Raw genomic sequence first — 16,007 nt, 5'->3', positions numbered from 1 at the left:
TCATGTGCATTGGGATCTACAGTTCTCTGTAGAGGATGTGTTAACTTGTCATGCTTGTGTTAGCATGTCATTTGACCAGGGGTGTGCAAACTTTTGCATACGACTGTAGGTGTACCTAAAGTTGGCCAGTCGCCAGTGAGTGTACATTATAAGTGGTCCTATAGGGTACGAGTACGTGATAAAGTATCCATTAGAGTAGGAACAGGGTTAGTGTCCCTGATACACTGGTAACTGTGAGTGGCGTCAGTGGGCTGAATCAATCAAACATGGCATTACGTGGCATTACAGTCTGGCAAATCTCATAACTGAATGTAATGTGAAACATGCCTGCAGGCACAGCTAATATGCCTGAGCACCATGACCACCTGGAATAACGTATGCATGCACGTCATAGGATGTCTCGTGTTAATACCCCCTGAGGACCCCTTTCCTCTCCAGATGTTTTTAGTCTGTGAGTGTGTGTCCAGCTGATTTCCACATGGTCTGCTCAACATACTGCCCTTCTACTACCCCAACATGTGTTTAATGAGGTGCATCCTGTAGACAGCGAGGCTCAGAAAATACTACAAACTCCTCTCTGTTTGCACAGTCAGTCATGTTTCACTGTCTGTTTGAGTTCAGAAAGGCAATAGCAGTAAACCAACATAACAGTTTTAAAGGGTTATTAAAATGGTGCATCTTTTTAAACCTTTATTGCACAATGTTGCTTGATGGGTAACAAACACATTGTTTATAATGAAAGAAGAGTTTGAATAAATAATATACACTAAAATAATATAACAATTATACTGTATCCAGGGGGCTACTGGACATGATGTGTATGATACACAGAAAAATTGCTAGTTCATCATATTTCTCTCTCTCTCTCTCTCTCTCTCTCTCTCTCACACACACACACACACACACACACACACACACACACACACACATTATCTAAGCCCTAAGCCACTTATCCTTCTGAGTCACGAGGGGGGTGCTGGAGCCTATCCCAGTGCTCTTTGGGCGGAAGGCAGGAAACACCCTGGATAGGTCGCCAGTCCATCACAGGGCAGACAAGACAGACATTTACAATTTCACACACATTCACAAAGGATCAGTTTAGTGTGTCCAGTTGGCCCGACTGCATGTCTTTGGACTGTGTGAGGAAAGCCAGGCAGACATAGGGAGAACATGCTCCAACTCCACACAGAAAGGACTCTGGTCTCCCGGCCGGGGATTCAAACCCAGGCCTTTCTGGCTATAAGGCAGCAGCCCTACCCACTATCCATACATCCATCCATCCAAAAATATGATTCACATTTGTTAGAGTATGATGACTGTTTTTAACTTTTCGAATCATATAAATCATTGTTATTAGAAATTGTGTAAATATGTATGTTGTCTAGAAGCAACATTGCATGAAAGTAGCAAATACATTTAGAATAGCTAGTAGCAAATACATTTTTACTTATGTAGCCTTTTGAAAGAGCCCTGCATTTGTCATTTATTTTTCATTCAGAATTTCTTTGTTTACATTTAAATGTGAATATTAATTTTCCAAAATCTTTCAGATGTGATTTTCCTCTTTTAAATTTGAATTTTGCATGTAGCATTTAATGCATATATCAGTGGCTAGAAGTCCACTACAGTAAAGTCTGTCATGTCATGTCCAGTAAACACAGCAAAAAATACAGTTATGAGTACCTGAACAACTTACTCGGTTTATGTAGCAAGGTTATATGTGCTTCTGAATGATATTTAGTCTGCAAGAAATCAAAACATTACAGTGTTGCATCACGGTGAGATCATTACATTTAAGGCAAAACAAAATTGCCTTAATTTTACTTTATTTTATATTTTCTCCTGCATTCCATTTGCAATATTTCTGTGGCTCTATAAACAAAAAACCTAATTTTTTTGCATGTCAGCTTTTATATGTAAACTTTATGGAGTGGGGATTAAATAATGCACCTTGAAACTTTAACAATGTTTGCATTCCGTATAAATAGCAATTGTTGATGCAGTTACTCAGTTTAAATATTTGGATAAAGAAAATCCTATTTTCCTCATGACACAATAGATTCTCATTAAGATTCCCTTCAGAATGTGAAATCTCTCCTTCTCATGTTTCCATACATGAGGGGATAGAGGGAAATCAGAGACCGAACATGTAAACCAAACAGAAATGAATGGGACATGTCAGGTTTTACCTTTCTAAACAAGATCCAAACCTCTTATCAAGCACCTGTATTATACTGTACATTCATAAGCAGACATTTTCAATCTTCATTGGGATTCCAGTCACACACACACACACACACACACACATTAACACACTGACACGCTGCTTTTCAATGGGTCAGACTGAAGATGGGGGTTACTATGGTTGCTATGGCAACATGTCCCGATCCATGCACTGCATGTTCTGAAGCATGCTGCTGCAGCAGAGAGAAAGAGGAAGAGAGACAGTGAGGGATGGAGAGAGAGAGAGAGAGAGAGAGAGAGAGAGCGACTGGGTGGGATCATTCTGCAATCCGCCATTACCCCTCCATCCATGTGCATTCCCACCCTTCTACTGTGCCACCAAGTATAATATTATATAATTTCATATAATCAAATTTTAGACTGATGACTCATTAGGAATTAAAAAAGGAATTTCAGCAGGATTCAATTTGATTACATTGGAATGATTTTGAATTATTTAAAAAAATATACACTGACTTTTCTTTGGACTTATATAGTCCCAGTATCCTAATGCACAGTGTACTGAATATTTAATATAATGCTATTTCAAGGATACTTACATAAAGGACTTCATGAAACATGCATATGCATTGTATAATACACTTAAGAAGCACAACCTGAGTATTTATGAAGATTATTTCAAATGTTTATGAAATAAATGACATTGTATTGATGGTATTGTTGATTGACTTAAACTAAAATGACTGACATTTGTTCTATGTATAAGACTGTTCTAAAGAACAAGGCAAAGGCCCAGTTAGGAACACCATTTATTGTGCCAGCAGCCAGTTGCGCCAGCTGAACGTAAGTTCAATCGTAAGCTGGGGTGTAAAGTCCATCCTAAACCTTACGCTGAGAGTAGTTGGTTCAAAACTAGCAACGCACAGAATTCCAGTTGCACCACAGACACTTATCGTAGATTAAAACAATGTTGCACAGAATGATGTTCACACTGCAGCCAATCAGTAATGCTACCGGACATAAACGGGAAACATTACACGCAGTGAAATGGCTCGCATCTCTCTCTTTCAATAGTACATTTACTTCGCTTAAGGCATGTCGGTCGTATTAGCTATAATTCAGAGATTGTGTTTTACAATAACGCCATGTCCACCAAGGTGTCCATCTTTTGTATGTGTGTTTATTCCGTTCTGTTGATGGAATTTTTCCGATATTCAAACTGGGCTCTTGTGCACAGTATTTTAAAGGCACTTTCTCAATAAATGGACAGTAACGTTAGCAAAGCTGCAGCTAATGTAATCACTATCTGAATCTGCTGAATGACAGAAAGGTATGTTAGTAATATTGTAAAAATAATCTGTTTTGTATATTCTGTGATAATAAGGTCAGCATCACACACAACCTGAGCACTGATGGAGCTGCTCTTGTTGCTCTGCACACAGTTAACGTGTGTATTTTATAGTGTCACTCACCAGGTATAACTTAAAACTACGTTAAATCTATGTTACTTGGTGCAACTGGTTAAATTCTAGTAGCTTGTAAACGTAAAGGTAGTTTATGTTTAAACTAGGCTACGATCAAACTTACGTTCAGTTGGTGGAACTGGCTTCTGTTCTATAAAGGAGGCCTTCACACTAAAGTGATGAGGGAAAATTTGCAAGCAAACTGAAACAGATCACTTGAATTTGATTATAACTTATTTAAATAGGCTTTTGCCTTCTAAGTACAGTTGAATTACAAGTATGCTTCATAACCCTGTAATAAATAGATTAAATATCTGTTACTTTAGTAAAAGGCCTTCATGTCAATACAATCCAACTTCATACAACACGTCAATACTGACATGCTGTTTATAAATACTCAACTATTCTCCTTTTAAATGTGGTATTTAATGTTTATGGATTTTATGACGTCTCTATGTAGGCAGCCAAGCATTAATTAATATGTTTACATTTATTGTAAACACTACTAAATATAATTTTCCATAACTGATGCAGTTGAATCATCACCTTCAGATCGTTGCACCATAACAAACTGGTGCATTTTTACACCCGCGTTATCCTGTGTTTCACTTGACTGTTTGGCTTGGCTGTGATCTGTTTCTGTTAGCGACAGTGCTAATCACATTGCAGTGATGAACAAAGAGGATTCTGGGTGGGCTGTTATTGTTGCATGCTCTATTTAGAGCATTACCTCACTCCATCCATCAAACACCAAACAGATCACTCTCTTTCTCCCAGCATAAGAGAGAGGTGGACAGCAGACGGCTGTGTCCAGGCCAGATCCCAGACCTCTGCTATCTTTTAGTGTCCAAATGCCTTAACCACACCTGACCGTGTAACTCAAATGTGTGTTTGAATAGGATCTAAAGCCAAAATGAGCTTGTTCGTCCTCTTCACACTGAGTCTGGGAAATTCAGCATGGACACAGAGTGCTCCCTGAACATGCTGGAAGCCACAGGGTGAAACGCGAGAGTTTAGTGTTTCTGTCATGGGAAAAAAAGAGATACGAGGCAGACAGGAAACAGTGTTGTGCTCAGGTGGAGTTCGGTACAGCCTGCATAAACTGATAAGAGTCACCATTAAAGGTCATAGACTTAGACAAATGGTATATTCCACTTTGGCCCATCACTGAAGGGCATTTACATTTGTTTAACACAACACTTTTGAGGACGAGCTTTGGATTATTCCTGTAAATTAAAATGAGTAAAATTACAGCCAAAGGCAAACAGTCCTGTTCAACTTATTCTACATGGACCATTCTACAGAATCAAACACATCCACAGCAAAACATTTAAAAAAAAAGCATTTAAGTATGCAGATGTTATTTATTTTATTTTATGACCTATTTAAAATCAAGGCATTAATTGAGATAATAAAAGCTAACTACATACAAAATCATCATTTAGAGGGTACTTTCAATTGAGAGGTGTCCATCCCAAACCCTGACCCCTAAATTTCAACTTCAATACTCAGATTGGTATGTTTAAAAAAGTTTTAATTTCTTTTTAAGTGAAAGAAATTGATTTATTATGAATTTCATTTTTAAATAAAAAAACTTTAAAACTTTAAAAACTGCTGTGAAATGTAGTTTTAGTCCATAGGTGGAGTCTTATTTTAACCACATGCATTTTAAATCAGGAGGTGAGACTGCACCCCTGTCCCTCATGGCCACAGGGTGAGCAGTGAGATCCCATTGTTTTAAAGTAAATATGTCCCAAAGTTTGAAAATCAGTGTTTAACATTAAGAATTCTCCCATATTTTCTGCAAATAACTAAACATTTTTATGTTTCAATGAATAATATTATGATTTTATACATGTACAAGTGTTCAAAGCTGTGTTTGCTGTATCCTGTATTCCAATACTGGATGGCATTTTTTCAATTATGCTCAAAATTTGCTAAAATTATCGCTACCAAAACACATGGAAGTTGCAGAGGCATTATTATATCAGTTATACGTCTGAAATTTTAGTTTAGTCCAAATCAGTTAAAAAGTCTGGAATGGGTTTTCAACTGACTTTGAGTTTGAACCAATTGGGTTGAATGATCCATATAAATGGAATAAAGCTGTTAAACAATTATAACTTAATAGTTACTGACATACATCAAAGGTGGGGGGTGGGGTTTAGGGTATCATAGGTTCACAGATTCACAGGTTAGCTAGATCAGAATGAAGTAATCAACTAATACACCCAATCTATGGTACTCTCAACTCGGATAGTTTTACCTTAGCCTGGAGTCAAATTAGCTTTATGTCTACTCACAAAAAGTACTAGCTAACTACAAGAACCCTAGGAACATCACGCCAAGCCACAAGTGAGCTTTTAAATAGCTTTTATAAAGATTTGTAACAAAAGAAATGTTCATGATCAAATAAAGCATAACTTAAATAATAATAGCTGCTCACTGGACCCCTAATTTAGCAAGCTTTGCTCACATTTATGTAAGAGCAAAACTGATCTGAGCAGATAAATGAGACACTGGAACTAACAAACTGTGGCTCTATCCAGGTGTAGTTTTTTCACCACCACTCATATTGAACATCCCTACTGTAAAACAATGATTGCTGAAATTGTTGGGAATCTTTTCAGTGCAAAGGAGAACCAAATATTGCTTAAAGAACAATTTAAGATCTTCTGCAAATTTTGTGAGGTGGTCATACGGAAATAACAGGCAAAGATGCTCTTAACTTTACAGTGCATTTGGGATGTAGCCCAACACTGCAGTTTTCTGGGTTGTATCAATTTCAGCATTAAATAGTTACTACATCACAAAGCTGTTGATGTTCTATTTAGAGTGAAACAATCAAATTTTGCTTTGTAGAAATTCATATTTATGATTTTATTGCAATTTTATTCTATTTTCCCCCCATACCAAATGCTAGCTAGGTCTCCCCCTATCTAAAGCTTGGAGGGTGAAGGTTAGCATGTGTCCACTGAGACAACTGAAGCATCGCTGCATCTTTTCAAACTGCATTATTAGACAGCTCAGCACACTTGGAGGACAACGCTAAATGCTAATGCTGTTGCGTCAGCCATCAGATGACTGCATTCGCTTGTATCAATGATGGGAAAGAGAGAAGGCAATGTCTCAAATCAAGAAAGAGCTAGAGGGGCCAACTACAGTCCCTTAAGGCCTCAGCAGACTTCAACAATGTTCACCTGGCTTCAGCAAACAATATGACGTAGTTGTGGAGAAAACGAACCTCAGGCGTCGCGCAGAGGCTTCGTTTACCATGTCACGCACATGGCAGCTGGGCAAACTCCGCGAACAAAGACGCTACGAGGCAATGCCTCTGATTGGTCAGTAAAAAGGAGGCATGCCATGTAACACAGTTTCGCAAGAAGTACGCTGAGCGCTTTGGCAGACACATCAATATTTCACTGGGAAACATGTATTTGTTAAATAAACAATGCATATGTAAGACATTAAGTCTATTATTTGGTAGCACTATCTAGCAGTAAGCACCAAAACATACAGATTGACTTTGCTGGCTTTCTATTCGCCAGCTTCTTGTTCAAATTTTCCTGTTCCACCTTACATGGTGGCAGAATTCTGGACTTGCATGTTGCCATAGTTAGAACTGTGATGAAATCGTTTTTCACTAGTCATGGAATTTATCATAAAATGTAATAGTGTCACCTGCATTAGTGAAGAATCTGCGACAAGCAATGCGAAACTGCAAAGAGTATGCAAGGCTACTTGCGGCTTTGCCCAACCCTCGAGAATTTCAATTCGCAAGAAGTACGTTGAGGCCTTTAGGCTCCTGGCCGTGGATGGCTCTAGCATTGCTGGGCATTGAACTTGCCTTGTCAACTTGTCTACTGACAATAGGGCCACTGCTTAGAAGTGGCAACTGCAGTTATTTCTGAATCAAGGGTGACAAAAAAAGAAGATTAACATTTTCTGGACTACATGTAGCAAGAGTTTCTCAAGATGGACTTGTTTTTGGTTTAGAGTCTCATTAGGGTTGATCTACTTGCTAACCATGGCCTCAGGGGCCAATAGATACCATGAAATACACTGAAACAGAAGTGTGTGTTGTATATACAGATCTTGACATTTCACAGTTTGCTTAGGCCAGCACGCAATAGATAGTCATTATTTATCTATCACAGGACTTCATTTTCTCCCATATCCATTTTTTATTGACCCCAAAAATCTTGCAAGGGAGACGCAAACATCAGCAGGCTCCGCAGTGCATGACTCACTCATACTCTCCACTGGGCTGGAAGTGGGAAATATTCGGTCCAGTTCCACTCTCACATCTCATCTCAGGCTTCCCTGTAGTGTCATTGCTGCTCATTTTTACTGCTCTGACATAAAGTATGAAGAAAAAAAGCCAAAACTACGGGTGTAACGTTTCTATTATACTCAACCTCTAAAAGAAATTTATTTGCTTCTGCTGGTCGTAAAGCATTAGCGCTGGGGTGCTGTTTTGGAAACATCGCGTGCTAAAGCCCACTACAGAAGAAGCAATTTCCTAGCAGCAGAAGAAAATCGATTATGGGAGGTTGAAGATACAGCTGGTCGCAAAAAAAACTTCACCTTATTCTTTCATTTCCTGCTGGCTCATCACCAAGGTTACCACAAAGGACTCACATCTCCTAGCATCGGTGGAAGCTAATATTTTCTCCTTCGCAGGTTCCGCCAAACAGCTCTGCAAGAACATCTGCATTGTCCGAAACATGGACCAGCTGAAACCATCACACTTTAGACAAATGAGCACTAATATGCTAAGAAATGGAGCAGAATAGTTGCTAATATTAATGCTAATGTGAATGCTAATTTGTTGACTGGTGAGCTAATGCATTATCTCTGGCAGGGGGCTGGGGATAACGGAGATGCTTCGCTGACCTGCAAGCAGGTGGCACACAGCAGGTGGCTCAGAGGTACTAATGGTCACCGTGGCAACCACGCTTGAGGTTCTGCAGGTGGCCACAACGGACTGGATGACCGCACACACACATATCAACAGACTAATAAAAAGTATATGTGGGGAAGCTGCAGCATATGAGGAACAAATTGAACACTGATTGCCATGTTAACACTGTAATTTCAGCTTGTTTACTTTCCTGCATTGAAAATAAGGGTTTAATGATTTCAAAGCAGGATTCAAAAATCAAAATAATAAACATCTGAAAAAAGTGTTTCCTGCCTTCTGCCCAGTGACCACTGGGATAGGCTCCAGGCTGTGCATGCACTCCCACTCAGTTCACTGGGCTTCTTGTCTGCGTATAAATTTACACTCTTAAAAAAGATGGTTCTTCAAGGGTTCCTCAGTAAAGCAAGTGGTTCTATACAGAGCCATGAACAGTCAAAGAACACTTTGTATGATTAAAGGGTTCTTTGCATTTTGAAAGTGTTCTTCAGACTGATGGAGAATGTGCTGTAGATGGTTCTATATAGAACCTTTTTGAAAATAGTTCTTCTATTGTTATGATGTCAAGCTTAGGTTTTGGGTTGAGGTTGAGGTTAAGGTTAGGATTAGAGCCAGGGTGAGGGCTAGGTTTTGGGTAAGGTTACGTTTTGTGGAAGTAACATTAATAATACATCTACTTAATGTAAGTAATGTATCAACAGAACATCTACAAGATATTTACTTCAACGTATTCACATGCTTCACTGCTGCTACTTCACTGATAATCTGTTAATAGTTTGTTAATCATCTATGAAGGACCTCTCCAAATAATGTATTACTGAGATTTTTGCTGCAAACACACAATTTATTATCTTTTTACTTTGATCAATCTGTGCAATAGATTGTATTTGTTTTAAATAGCAGGTAAGTGAATTTATACTGTATCTGCAATCTGCTGCTAAAGCATTATTATACAGGACTTACTGTGCTAAACAGCCAATCACACATTGCTTTAGATGTAGTACTTTGTTTCATGTAAAGGGCCCATATAATGAAAAAGCTATAAGAAGTTACAAAACCACCTATTTAAAGCTAAAGGATAAAGAGAGGCTGGAAAATGGTCATGTAAAAATGAACAATGATGGTTTTTGGTTGTTGATACATAAAACCACACAGTGGTTATAAGTGGATCACAGGGGGAAAACAAAATGCAAAGAAAATGTAGTTATATGGACCTTTAAAGAGCAAAAAATGTTAATTACATTACATTACAACTTTGGGTAATACAGTAAAGGGCATTCCATGTGTTGATTTAACCCACACAGTGTGAGCTGATAAAAGGCTAATAAAAATCAGCCAAACAATTGGCCATTGCTAGATTTGACTGTAAAGAAATCAAAATCAGCCATAAAAATTCATTAAACTCCCAGTAGTTATGAGAGTGTGAACTGTCCACATACAAACTGTACAAACTGGAAATATAATGAGTTAATATGAGAACACAGGGTGGGGTCCTCATGAGCACAGCAGGAGAACAGGATGGGTCCGACCACCCAATGTTGTATATTTAATATGAAAAAAGAGGGTGGGTCTATTCACCCCATGCCACATCCGTGGTATAATAAAATAAACTGGGTCAGATCACCTAATACCAATTCAGTGTTGTCTCTCTCTCTCTCTCTCTCTCTCTCTATCCTTTCTGCTAATTCTAATTTTACCACTTTTACCCTTCTCTCTTCCTCTCTCTGGCTGGGTCTGATCCCCCACTGTCATGCAGCACTCTCTAAATCCCACTGCATGAGCTCCTCTGATAAAACTCCTCTATTCCTCACTAGAGAATTGCCCTGGATTCTCAGTTAAAGTATATAAGTGTGCTCTCATGTGATTCAGGGTGGGGGTGGCTGTTAGTGAATATCTGACTTCTTTATGTGAGTGAAATCCAGGTTGAAAGGTGGTGACAGTTACATTATTTTCTGAGGACAGAGACGCAGCCAACGGAACCAGAACAATAGTGCTGCAGTGACAGCAGCAGCAAAACCCAATGATCCTGCTGAGCAGCCACAGAGAAAGAGAGAGTGGGAGAATAGTAATGCTTCCTAACTGAGTACAGCCACCTGCCGTGCTTCCCTCTGCTAATCTGAGCTCCCGGAAGCCACAGTCAGGACAGTTCAAGGTCACCCTTTTACCTTCCAAACATGCAGCAAAATCATTAACCAGATGGAGCTGCAAACTTGAAACTCTCTCACAAATACACTGTCACTCAAAAGCCTGGAATCATACATAATATAAATAACCTCTTTTATTCAGTAATAATTTATAGTGTATAAATATACTATGCATATTTAAATATTATACAATAGACATGGCAATGTGATATTTTATTCTGTATTCATAGCAACAAAAGGGGAGTAATGGCATGAAATGTTAAATGATACATACTGTATAAATAACAAATAATGATCTATTATTAACTTACTGTCTAGAAACAATTACTTAATATTTTCCAAATATTTACTCTCTCGTGACATAATGACTAGTGTTTTCGACATAATGACTAGGAACTGACTTAGAATCTTGACCCAATTGAGATACTATGTCAAAATAGTAAGATTTACATTTTAAGGAAGTAATTATTATGGAATAATAAGTCTTTATTACCATATACTAATTAATTTTTTACTTAGTAATTCAAATTAGTAATTCATTTTCATTATTATGAGATACTAAGTCATCACTTAAAAGTAGTATCAACATTTTGAGAAAATAAGTTATAATTTTGATATACTAAGACATATTTTTGACACACCATTGACAAAAACAGAGAAAGATTGCTTTCTCCTACAGCTGGCGGGAATGGGCTTCCATATAATAGATAACATAGGTTAAAAAATTCATTTCAAATGATTTAAACCAAGAATACTGGCATTAGAATAATTTTATATAAGCACTGAAAACATTGATTCCAAAGTTTTGACTAGCGAGTCCAAAGTTTTGACTGGTAGTGTAAACACTGTAATATTTAATTTATCAGTTGTTTTGTCTTCAAATAAAAACTGAAAATATAATCTAATTTCTTGGCTCCTATGAAAAGCATAGAACATGTCGGGCCAAAGTGATCTTGATTAAACTGCTGCATAGAGCTTAGTTCTATTGCCACTCCCAATAGGATTGGTGCACTGCAATCTAAGGTTAGGGGCAGTTCCTATATCAGCCTCCGTCATCTCCACAGGCCTCTCTGTTAATGAGGCTGATTAGCATGCTCCCTCTGATACACTGCTCTTTGATGGCTGTTATTCTACTGCTCTTACATTCAGCTTACTGCACCGCACTGAGACTTCTGGTCCTTTCTCAGCTTGGGATGGTACACTAGTTCACTGTAATATGGCAAAAAAATTACATTTTCCACTTCAGCTTTTCCCATGGAGGCTTCATTTCCTGACGCTGAATGATTTTCTCTCGCTCTTGCCAGTTCTGACAGGTGGTCTAATTCTAAGCATGAAAGCAGCTACCGTATATACACCACTGTTAAAAGCCTTGGAATCACCATCAAATAGTTTGGTATCAATGGTTTGGAGGAAAAAATGCGTATATAAACTGATTTGAATATGGTGATACTGTTGTGCAACTTCACAGGCTTTAAATATTTACTAGAGAGCTTAAAAAGAGGACAGTAAGATGAACTGAGCTGGCTAATGATTCTAAAATGACTTACAAAGCCACTTAGCATGAATAATTAGTATGGATGCATGATAATATCAGAAAGCAAAACAAACAAATCTCAAGGCAGATAAGTCATTTATGTTTTGGGCAAAGCAATCCAAGATCAGATGCGGTCAGGAGAAGAAAAAACCCACTGTACTTGTAACGTAAGTCAGTGGAACCAGACTTTGTTCCAAGCCATTCTGGGCCATTTCTCTTGGCCCATTCTTCATTCATGAAATTTACACACAATGTAAATGACAACAAGTATTTTCAAATGATCAAAAACTGAAAAATGACGAAAACAGGGCTATGAGGTTTCTCATCTCATATATTTCTTCATGCTGTATGTATATATGTGTGTGTGTATATATATATATATATATATATATATATATATATATATATATGGTTTTCTGATGTTCAGTAAGTCACAAAATGTTTATAGTTAATCATGTTAAAATAAGTAAACATGACTTAACTAAAGAAGACATGTCTAATATTGTGCACACTATCTAATGGGCAAAATCACATTATGTAATGAAAGTATTGAGCAAATCTGAGACGATGAGGAAATGATGATTTCCTGGTGATTTGAGGCACATTTTGTGGCTCCCTGTTCTTCCCAAAATACTTCAAATACCTTTTCTGTTTATTATATATAATTGTTAGCTATAGCTATAATAGCATAATGTCTAAAGACTACATCACAATATAGCATAAAATGACTAAAATGATTAATATGGTAATATAACTGATTCCAAACCTTTGAATGTTAGTGTAGCACACACACCAGGACCATTTTCAAAGAGTGTTGAGAACCTACCCATTAGCTAGATTATCATCGTCATCTTCATCGTTCAGGCTCTTGATCAGCAGGTCCGAATCACTCAGGTAGCCAGATTTGAGGTCACTGTCTCCAGCGTCCAGGCCTTCGATGAGCTCAGTGCGGGTGGTGTGACTGCTGAGGCGGCTGGAACAGCGGGCAGGCATGGTGTGAGAGGTGTACTGAGATGATGTTTTTGAACTGAGCGAGTAGCCACCACCTGTGGAGGAGGGGGCATCTCCAGCCTGCAGGCGGGGGCTGGACTGACCATGATGCCAGGAAAGAGGAGAGGAGCGGTTGGAGAGGCTGGAGATGCTGCGGGCATTGGTTTCATCACTGTCATAGCACACACTGCTATCCAGGCAACTGAGACAGGGAGACAGAGAAGCAGATTGGGAAAGGGAACAGAGAAAGAAAAGGAGATCATCCTCATTTATTTTCATCAAACTCCTGTATGATCTCAAAAACTGGTTCAAGCTCTGCATATTTTTGCTGGGTCCCAGTTGGTTACTAAACATGTTTGTCAGGTATACACTATATAAGGTATACTGCATACCTGTTGAGAACTCTCAGGGCCTTCTAGGGATTCTCTGAAAGATTTTCTAGGAATTAAAAAATGTATACATGTAATTTTTTTTGTTTTCTTTTGATTTCAGAGAATCATCAGACTCAATGTATTTACAAAATGCAAGTACTGTAATAGTATACTTATTGCATTGTTAGGGTTTGGTTGGAAAAGGGTTAAGATCTTAAAGTGCCCAGCAAAAATAGTACAATCAGATTTTCTTCTCTGTGGAATCTAGGCAGATACAGGAAATAGCTCTGCTATTGATTAGGACTTCAGAAGCTGGACTGAAGGTCTTACACATTAGAACAACTACCAGCATAATAAGGAACTGACAAATCAAAGAATCATGCTTTAATTTACATTAAGTGGGACCGATTTTGTAAGAAAAAACATCAGCTGGATACATCATACACTCTAATGTTCATGTGCACCAGCAGTAGCTTATTGTTATCATACTGTGAGAAATCTCACCAGGAGCTATCAGGAAATAGCATTCAGATTTTTATATTTCATTTTCTGACTGAATTTTCATATTTATGGATAACCCTTATATTCATGATTACCAGTTGTGATATCACTGCCTGTACCATCGTAGGAACTCAAGAGTCTTTTTTCAACATGCACTATGTGGCTAAAATTATGTGGACAACTGACCAGCACACCTGTATGAGCTTGTTGGACATCTTATTCTAAAATTATGGACATTAATATGTAGTTGCTCTTCCCTTGCATGCACCCTGGCTTGCAGTCAACATTCCAATTCATCCCAAAGGTGTTAAGTGGGGTTAAGGTCAGGGCTCTGTGCAGGCCACTGGAGTTTCACAACACCAAACTCATCAAACCATGTCTTTATGGAGCTCGGTTTGTGCACAGAGACACAGTCATGCTGGAACAGGAAAGGGCCTTCACTAAACTGTTGCCACAAAGTTGGAAGCATAGAGTTGTGTAAAATGTTTCTGAATGCTGTAGCATTAAGATCACCCTTCACTTGAACTAAGGGGCCCAAACCCTGAAAAAAAAATCCCTCCTCCACCCTCCAATTTACTGTTCGCATAATGCATTTCAGTAAGTGGTGTTCTCCTGGCATCCGTTAAACCCAGATGCATCCATCCACTGCAGTGTGTATCCACTGCCAAACAGTGAAACATGATTCATCACTCCAGAGAACAAGTTACCACTGTTTTAGAGTTCAGCTGCAACATGCTGTACACCATTATAGACACTTGGCACTACGCATAGTGATCTTAGGCTTCTTTGTAGCTGCTCAGCCATGAGGTGGCTCATTTTATGGAGCTCCTAAAGCACAGTTCTTGTGCTGATGTTGCTTCAGTGGCCCCACTATGTAGGTTTGGTTGATTGGCTGTTCATGGATGATCTGTTGCTGCCCCTTGATGCTTCCATGTCACCAGATCACTTACAGTTGACCAGGGCAGATCTATCAGGGCAAATATTTCATGAATTGACTTGTGGCAAAGGTGGCATCCTATGACGGTGCCATATTTATATTAACTGAGCTCTTCAGTACAACCCATTCTACTGCCAATGTTTATGGAGGTTGCATGGCTATGTTCTTGACTTTATACACCTGTTAGCAATAAGTATGGCTGAAACACCAGAGCTCAGACTGTCCACATATTTCTGGCCACATAGTGCATCTCCAAATAATGACTTATTTTCTCAAAACATTGACTTAATATCTTGGAATAATGACTTATTTTCTTGAAATGTTCACTTAATATTAGTTATTGGAGTCATTTTGGTTTTAAATAACTCAATATTCTGATGAGGTTCAGAGAAAAAAGAATCATGAATTTTTATATTTTATTATTTCTTCAGGTTCGATATCTCATTTAGTTGGTAGCTTCAGTTGAGAAAATCAATGCAAAAATATTACAAAAATCCTCCCCTAAAATAGAGGCAGCAGCACAGCTGTGTACCTACACTCAAAGAATCAGGGTGTGTGTGTGCATATGTGTGTATGTGTGTGTGTGCTCTGCAGGCAGAAGTAGGCCAGTCTCGGGTGGATCTTTTCCATGGAGGGTGGAGATTACACAACCAGATGTGCCAGTCCAGCTAAATAATAAAACAGCTTCCTGCACCACCTGGGCATCACGTAGAGCTATTTTTACACAGAGTCGAGATCATTTATCAATCAGGGATGAGACCAGAAAAACAAAACATTGTCCAATGGTCTTACAAATGACATGATACTCGAGATACAGCATGAGGTTCATTCATACTGTATAGTGGATGAAGTGACCAACCATTTTATTCCGAAAAACCTAGCACAACTGTTGTGGTTTACAATTAAGTGCTTGTTCTTCCATGAGACTCAAATAGACAGGGATGAGTTCAGGTCACTCAATT

General features: G+C 38.5%; 1 protein-coding gene across 9 annotated transcripts in view; it reads right to left on the bottom strand.

The window, feature by feature from the left end:
- The window catches only part of nav1b (neuron navigator 1b), a 116,061-nt gene that overhangs the window by 55,940 nt on the left and 44,114 nt on the right, over positions 1-16,007 (bottom strand). For all 9 annotated transcript variants that reach the window (XM_037535081.1, XM_037535082.1, XM_017721184.2 and 6 more), the window contains one exon: positions 13,073-13,438. In XM_037535081.1, coding sequence (XP_037390978.1) covers positions 13,073-13,438 — 366 coding nt within the window. The remainder of the gene's footprint in view (positions 1-13,072; positions 13,439-16,007) is intronic.

This window comes from Pygocentrus nattereri, chromosome 26, assembly GCF_015220715.1.
Source record: "Pygocentrus nattereri isolate fPygNat1 chromosome 26, fPygNat1.pri, whole genome shotgun sequence".
Taxonomy (NCBI): Eukaryota; Metazoa; Chordata; class Actinopteri; order Characiformes; family Serrasalmidae; genus Pygocentrus; species Pygocentrus nattereri.
This window is presented reverse-complemented; position numbering and strand designations above follow the sequence as displayed.